At 30.4% G+C, this 8,925-nt stretch overlaps 1 protein-coding gene across 1 annotated transcript; it reads right to left on the bottom strand.

Annotated features, from left to right (window-relative positions):
- Positions 1 to 6,384: 6,384 nt before the first annotated feature.
- LOC105787550 (transcription repressor OFP7) lies at positions 6,385 to 7,580 on the bottom strand. Its single transcript, XM_012613994.2, has one exon. The coding sequence runs from the start codon at positions 7,573 to 7,575 to the stop codon at positions 6,514 to 6,516; it is 1,062 nt and encodes a 353-aa protein (XP_012469448.1). The 5' UTR covers positions 7,576 to 7,580; the 3' UTR covers positions 6,385 to 6,513.
- Between the last annotated feature and the right edge of the window lie 1,345 nt (positions 7,581 to 8,925).

Genomic DNA, 8,925 nt, shown 5'->3' with positions numbered 1-8,925 from the left:
TGACGGATCTTAACGTTTAAAAATTCTGGTAAGTATAATTAAAACATTCAAAAATCTTAAAAGCTTAACGAAAATTGACAAAAATTTTAAAAGTCTAACTAAAAATTTTGAAAATTTGAAAGGTTTAATGGAAAATTCCAAAATTTTCTTAATTCTTATTATAAAGTAAAGAGTCAAAGAAGGTTTTGTTTTATTTTTTGGTTTTTCTTTAAATGTTTCCTTGGCCTGTTGTTTTCATGATATGTGGTATACCAAGTCACGCTACCTTGTTGAAAACTACAGCCAAATTGACTTCTCATTTATACAATTTTTTAAGGGTAAATGATGTAACTAAATTATTAGTAAATTTATATTTTGATCACTCAATTTTAAAAAAAAAGTATAAAATAGTCACTAAATTTTCTGAAAGTTTTCATTTAAATCAATTGGTTGTTAAGTTTTTTTATTATTATTATTTAAAGTCTAGCTAGCATGATTCAAACATGATTTGGTTATTGGTACGGTAGACCAATGCCCATCGACGTGTAGAAGAACAGACTTTAGATCCAAGTCGATCTTACGATCAATGTAGAATATTGAAGAAGAATGTTGTTTGAACTTTGATTCGTAGATTTGTGAAGTTCAAAGTTATTAAATGAAAATAAAACTAAATTGTAGAAAAAGAGAGGAAAAGCTTTTGATGAGTGCAGGCAGTTCGAACAGGATAGGCCATACAACAACGGTTTTAGTAGCACAATAACTTAAATGAAAATTTCCTAATAGTTCAATAATTAGTTCAAATTTAATTATGGAACAGTCCGATTTGGTAATAAAAAATTAATAATTTGAAAAAAAAAAATCTGAATTTAAAATATCTAAAAATAATCTAAATATATAATGACCAAGGGGTGTAGCCAAAAAAATTTTTTTGAAGGGGAAAGAATTAAATTTTAATTTCATGGAGGGATTAAAATGTAACTTTATTGTTGTCTCAACTTAAATTGTTATAACTTTAAAGGGGTTAGAGTATAAATTTATCATTTTTGGAGGGACTAAATTGAACTATAACTCTTTGGAGGGAGCAAAAAATCAATTTCACCATTATATTGAACCTCGGTTTGCCTCCTTACAATGTACTTGTAATGATCTAACTTGAAAAATCCAAACACAAACAAAAAAAAATTTAGCATCTATACAAACCCGAACCCAAATCTTCTTTTGAACAATTTCATTATAGGTTTTGAACATATCTGCTCTTTTTAACATGATGCCTAGAACTACCCATAGCCTTCTCCAACTCATAATTAGGAGGATAATATGCTTTAGCACACTCAAACCCACGACCTCCTGCATTGATAATAATATTTATACTAATCAAACTAAGACTTAAAGAACAAACTCGAACCCAAATTTACCTAAATTGAAATTATCACCAATTGAAAGTTACATTCAAATCTCTAATCAAAAGCTCTTTTGATTGGAAATTTAGAACCACCTATTTTAGCATCTTAATGCTAAGTGCTTTAAGATAAATATAGAAAATGGAGCAAAAGTGTCAACAATGATATAATGTTGATCTTGAATTTCATTGATTTCTTTTGATGATTTTAAAGTCAAATTACAATGAAATTGCAAGATACAACCTTAAGTAGATAATGACTTTAGTAAAATAAAATAAATATTAATTGTAAAAATTGTGAAATTTCAATGTTAAATCAATGGTAGATCTAGAAATACGATTTAGGAGTAGAAACGGTTAGAAATTTTTCGGGAGGGCCAAAATTAAATTATATTTTTATGATAGTAAAATGCAACTTCGTCATTTTAATAACCTATATTTTGATAATTTTAGAGGATTAAATTAAAATTTTATCATTTTTGGGGCCCAAGTATAACTTTACCATTATTAATTTAAAATTTTAAAATTATAAAGAGTCTAAATAGAAATTTAGGAAGGGTGGGGCCCTAGTTCCGCCCCTAGGTTAATTTCTATATTATTCTATCTGTATAAGTTATGGATTTAATCTCTTTACTTTAGTTCAGTTTATTTTAATCTTTATTTTTTCGAATTGGTCAATTTTAGTCTTTATATTTTTAAATTTCAAGTTTCAAACTTTAAACAAACGACAACTATTAATTCCATTAACTGTTTTTTTTTTAATAATATGGGCAAATAGCAAGATCACATAGCATTTATATGTGATAAGAGGAAAATCTATAAATTTTTTAGTAGGTCAAAACTTAATTATAAATTTTGGAGAGATCAAAATATAAATTTATCATGTATTAATTTATGATTTCACCATTTTGAAGGGACTAAACAGATTTTTTTTTTCATTTTGTCAAGACGCAATTATTAATTTATAATTTATATATAAGAGGGCTGAATATTTTTTTTTTTTTGAGAACTAAAACCCTTACTTGTCCCATTTGATTCGCCTTTGCATGTCGCAGTATGTTAGAAGCATCAAATTCTGAAAATGACATAACTTAATGAATTTAATAGACATTGTTAATACTAAAATTGTAAAATTAAAAAATAAACAAATTAATATATAGAGAATAAATCCACAAAAAGACTAATATCAATATTCAACCTAAATTCATTCATCAGCCTTCATCTATGGGGCAATTATGAAGATGTGGGAGATGACCCAATGCCTATAAGCAACAAAGGTCTTTATCTTGCTGGCCTGGGTCTTTCTTTTGGGCTCAGCAAGTGAGCTTGATGGTCCAAACCACATTTGTTATGGTGGGTCTTTTGGAGTCCCTCACCTTTTCAATATTATCAAAATCGGACTGAATTGATAAGTTGAATCGATGTTCCATTAGTCTTACATTTTTATGTTGTTAGTCTTTGTATTTTAAAAATTTTTGAGATTTAATATCTATACTTAAAAAATTAAGAATTAAGTCCCTTTGCTTTTATTTATATAAAAATTTCAATCCAGTCATAAAAACCGCAAGTATTTACCGTCAAAGTTTGTCAACTTTGAATTTTGATTAAGCAATTCTCATATGACGTAACATATAATTAATAGAAAATAAACATGATAATTTGACAAATCTTGATACAAACGACCAACGACGATAATGATTAGACTGAAATTTTTAAATTGAAAATAGTAAAAGGACTAAATTTTAAACTTCTAAATACAAGGACCAAATCTCAAATTTTACACAAGTACAGGGACTAACAATTTAACCTTTCTAAAATTATAAGTTATTTAGCAGTAAAATTATACTTCTACACTCCCAACATGATAAAATTTCTTTTTAATCCATTGATAGAATGGAGCTTCCATACCAATGGCTATAACACACTTTCACATCATCAAAAGCAACAAGCCAAAATGATCATGATATTAAATTAAGCACTAAAAAAAAAATTGAGCCTGTAACAGCATGCTGTAAACCAGATACTTGCACTGTATATATATATACAATTTTTTGATTCATTTTCATGGGAAGAAGTGCTTATCTTAGTCAGATTCTTCAAGTTGGTAAAAGAATCTCTCTGATACCGTGTATTCTCTTCGATTCTTCCCTATTTTTGAAATTACTCTTTACTGGCTGTTAAAAAAAGTTCGTTAAATTTCACCATTAGTCATTTTACTTTGTGCAAGTTGGGATTTTAGTTTGTGTAATCTAATTTGATTAGCTTTTAATTTAATTTTAGTTAAACCCGTTAGGTTAAATTTTACTATTTGTCTTGTTAAGGGGAGATCAGATTTTCTTAAAAGTTTTTGAAGTGTTGTCTGCTTAGAAGCTGACGAATCCCTTAACGGAATGTATTGTTCTTGTGTCACAGTTTTGTATCTTGACTTTATGGAGAGCCCTAAAGGGTTCACAAAGTGGAAGCTCATGCATTAGCTCATGGTGCAAAGGTAATGTCATACATGCCTTGGGGTTCGAATACCCGTAGACCCATTCTGCATAATTAATATTATGCACAATACTAATAACTCTCCCATGAGCTATTGTAAGTCATATCTCTACCAATCTAGTTTGCCCTTAAAAGCTAGTTTAAATATTTAAAGGGATAAATCTTAAAACTGCACATGAACTTTGATTCAATGTACAATTTGATATATTAACTTTGATTTTGTGTAATTATACACATGAAACTTTGATTGTAATTGATTTATACATGAAACTTTACTTTTAATTCAATTGTATACATTTAAGTAAATACATAAATTTATTTATATATTAGATAAATATAATTATTTGGGTATGCAACAGTGATTTGTGAAAATTAAATCAAATAAAAATCTCATGTATACAATTACAAAAAATTAAAATTAATATATAACATTATGTATCTCGTATCTTAAAAAAATATTTGTATTATTTAAGCCGTATCCGAACCAACCCAATCCGACCCAAAATATTTTTTTGGGTCAAAATCAGACTTAAATCAAGTCGGGCCTACCAGACCGAGCGGGCTGCCGTCCGCCAGGGCATTGGACAGCAAATATTTATCTGATCGGTTCCGGAGGAGTCTCCGATAAAGCTTATCACTGACGGATCGTACATGCCCAACAAGTATCCGGTCGGGAGTGCAGACCGGTTCTGGGGCTCAGGCTAAGCACCACACGCGTGTTACGTGTCAGTAACCGGCAGCCATGTCCCTTTTTCCTTTTTCTGTTTACCACACTGGCTGACAGATATGATATGATAGCTGGTTGAGAGAGTAGGACAAAAGTGAGTTGAACAAGAAATGAAGGGTATAATACTGGTTTTGGTCCTTCTACTGCATTGGAATTTGAAATTTAATCTCTCTAATTTCAATTTAGTGTAATGTGATGTTTTACTTTGATATTAATTGTAAGTCCAAATTTATGTTTACCTTACATGTGAATTTTCACTTCATCATACTAATTAGTGGAAAGAGTGTTATAAAAGTAGAGACCTAAGTCATGAAAGTGTTTGGTGGGGAAGCACTAGTGTCACAAACACAGCACAAAGGAGTTCACAACCAAGGCCGACAGGATTGACTCATTACTTGAAAGAGACTTAAAGCATATCTACTTGAATTTTGGTTAAATTGTAAATTGTATTTTTACCAGGACAATTATTGTAAATCCCAAAGTAAAATATAAATAATTTAAATCTCGGAGTGTTCTCTTATTATAAACGTGAACTAATTTCAATCATTAATTTAATTTCATCTGTATCGTTGGATCTAGGGAAACTCAACTATAAATATAACCCTTTCACTTCTTTCTCTTTTTAATTGTTTTTGCTTTATTTTCGATGCCTTAGAGAATTTTCGAGAAAATTCTCACTTTTTGAGAGTTTGGCTGACTTAGGTAGATTTGAAGCAAATAAATCATCTAAACCGCAAGGTTTGTCAAAATTAAGTTTCAACCCCATGACACTAAGGGGTTGGCAGGGGCTTTAGCTCCCTCTAATTTAATTTTTAGTTCTTTACAATTTATAAAATTTTAAGTTAATATATGGTAAAATTACACTTTATCCCTCAAATGATAAAATTTCAATTTAGTCCTCTGAAGAATTATAAAGATATATAGACTATTAAAATGATGAAAGTGCATTTTAACTCTCTTAAAATATATAACTTAATTTTGACCCCACAAAAAATTCTAACAATGTTATCGGTTTAGATTCACTAACAACATTATAAAAGAAGACGAATTGAATTTCATCAAATTAGCAGTGTTATCAATTTAGACTTAGTAATAACATTATAAAAGTAAAAGAATTAAACCATGTTACATTAACTGTGCTAGTTACTAATGATATTATAAAATAAAAGGACTAAATTATCACACAAAAATAGAAAGATTAAAATTTAAAATTTAATATAATAAAAGGACTAAAATTAGAATTAGACCAAAGATAAAAGTAATTAAAAAAAAGGGAGCGTGATCAATGGAATAATCACCGTGCAAAGCGGAGAAGATTGAGATTGGAAGCATCAAATCCAACAATTTTTGAGAAAAAAAAATTTAACAAATTTAATGGAAAAAAATATTTAATACATTACCACTTTAATTTTTAGATTTCGTAATCGGAGTTAAAGATTAACAAGTATACCATTCAATTGTTCGTGTATCAAATAATAACCTTAAAAAATTATGATTTCAAAATTAAACCTCTTTGATGGAGCCAAGCGGATCCCAAATAGGGTAAGCTTGAGTTCAAATTTGATTCTAAGTTTAAGATTCGATACCCTACTCAAGCTCAATCGAACTTAATTTTTTTAATTTAAATTTATTTATCTACTTTCCCACTCGAGTTAAATTAAATTCATTTGTATTCAAACTTGGACTAGTTTATTTTAAACTTTATTTTTTTATAAAATATATAACATTGAAAGAATTTAAATAATATTTCATTATTTACTTCACTATAAATTTATAAATAATAATAAAAAGATTATAAATATTGAAATTCACATTAGACTAAATTAATACATTTTACAATGGCATGAGTAAGAAGATAGGGTTATAAACCTTAAAGAAGTGGGATAATTTATAAAATTTACCAACTACTTACGTTTAATATTCAATTTAACCCACAAGAAACTCGAAAACTAGTTGATCTTCGTGAAAACAAAGCTTCCCAAATCTCAGAAAAAGCTTCAACAATGGCGCCATGGTGATCTCTTGAATTCAAGGACAAGAAGCAATGCAGCAGCTGTTCCAAATCTTTTTCATCAAACATTTGTTTCTCTAATATCATGTCCATCATCGACTTTTTGAAATCCTCGAACGGATCCTCCGATTTCTTAACAACCGCAAAGCTGTCTCTCACTTTGCCTTCCACCGTACACGGCACCATACGTTGCAAGAAGCTCGACAATCTCGCTGGAGATTCACTCTCCTCCGACGAAGAAAACCTCAATGCGTAACGTTTGGGTTTAACTTTCTTGGGTTTCTTCTTTTTTTGCCTTGTTTGCCTAGTTTCGTGTATGGCTTCCAAGTTGGCGGCGAACATCATCTCCGATGATGAATCGGTGGAGACTAGGGTCTCCGTTTCGTCTTCTTCTTCGAAGCTTTCGCTGCTGAACAATATACTTTCGGCCGATGAAGTGCTTACACGGAATTTCGGCGTCGTTTTCTTCTTTTTGTAACGTCTTTTTTTCTTCACCGTGTTGGGAGGCGGCGGCGGCGGAAGCGGAGGTAGTGGTGGTGGGAATGAATCGTTGTCGATTGCGGCATCGTAGACTTTGTTGCGTCGTGGGGTTTCGTTATTATTATAAGCTTTGGCTATAACATGCCATCCATCTTCTTTCTCCCAGTGAAACTCCAACGTCGGCTGCGGCGGCGGCGATTCACTGCGGTCGGTTTCAGACAAGTACTTTGCCGACGATCTTGACCGGAGACCGCATCCGATTGACGAAAACGCGGAGGTAACGTGACGTTTGAATGAGGAGTGATGAGGCAACTTTGACGAAGGTGGTGGTGGTGGTGGTGGTAAATGGCGAGTGATAGGGTGGTTGTTGACTGAAGAAAGTCTACAAAATGAAGGGACAGGATTTGATGGGAGATTAGAAGGGTCTTTTGAACGGCAAGATTTGAACGAAGCGAAGACTCGCGGTATCTTGAACTTGAATCGTTTCGCCATTTTCTTTCTTCTTTAAATTATGCGTTTTGTTAGAGAAAAGTTAGGTTTATATATAGTGGGAGAAATGTTAATATTATAGGTGAAATTTCTTGTCAAGTCCCTCTATTATAGGGATTATATCAAATTAGTCATATTATTATTAAATAGATTAATTTAATTCTTGTACTATTACAAAGAATAAAATAAGGTCAAATTATAATAGAGTTACGATTTACTGCTAAAAAAAATCTAAAATTATTTTTCCATTTGCAGTTTAACTTTGAACATTTTCTTTTACAAAACCATAAACAACTTTCAAAACATTAACTTTGTTAAACAATATTTGACATTTTAAACAGTAAATATTACCTCTATTGAAATTTGGTCTTATTTGCTTCTTTTTAATAATACAGAGATTAAACTAATCTATTTAATAGTAGAGCGATTGATATGATTCGGTCCCCATATTTAATGGACCGATAGGTACATTCAACCAATTTTATATTAATTAGGTAGCCGATTTGAATATTGCATGGAGTATATTTAAAATATGTGCATCAAATTATAAGTACTTGTGACATTTATTGCATAAATAGCTTGAATTTAACTTTTAAAATAAGTAAATAGTGTAAATAAAATTCAGGACAATTATTTTGTCAAAATTCATATTGTAGTTAAACGCATGTTTTAAATATGCTTCATGTCGGATTGAGTTAACATTTAACACCAAAGGTAATGATTAAGATGACGGAAGGGCTTGATTGATATGATGCTAATACTTTGCAAACTTAATTAAAATGTTTAAAAATTTATGACCAATTTAGAATCCAGGTCATAGTTTGAGGGTGTATGATGAAATTATCCCTGTTTTTAATTGTCAGTTGTTGAAGGAAAACAAGGGGAAAAAAACAGTGACTCAGTGAGTTTGTTAATGTCGTGTATGAAAACAATCACTTGTTTTGACCACTTTCCATTGCTTTCTAGGTGAGAGCCTAAAAAAATTCAAACATATTATTATGTGTTTGAAAAGAGGGAAAAAATGTGTCACTAAAAATGTTGATAATTCTTGAATTATTGATCGATTAAGACTTGAGAGAAGGGCAATGATTTCTTCAGCATGGTTGACGAAATAATCAGATAGTAACATGTAGTTTATCATGTGTACCTCATGCTGACATAAATGGATCAATTAGTTCTTTGATCTAACGTACAAGTACTGATTTGATCATTTTTTGAGTAGAGGGGGCAAAATGCAATCCAACTCCTAATATATGAGCCTCCATGCTACTTTTACCAACTAAATTGACATAATTTATAAATATTAAGAGTTAAAGTTATTATTATGCCAATTTTAAAAAATAACACTATTAA

Source organism: Gossypium raimondii, chromosome 2 (genome assembly GCF_025698545.1).
Source record: "Gossypium raimondii isolate GPD5lz chromosome 2, ASM2569854v1, whole genome shotgun sequence".
Lineage (NCBI taxonomy): Eukaryota > Viridiplantae > Streptophyta > Magnoliopsida > Malvales > Malvaceae > Gossypium > Gossypium raimondii.
This window is presented reverse-complemented; position numbering and strand designations above follow the sequence as displayed.

Bases quoted from the DNA above. Each gene is read 5' to 3' on its own strand.
- LOC105787550 (XM_012613994.2), bottom strand. From the start codon at position 7,575: ATGGCGAAACGATTCAAGTTCAAGATACCGCGAGTCTTCGCTTCGTTC.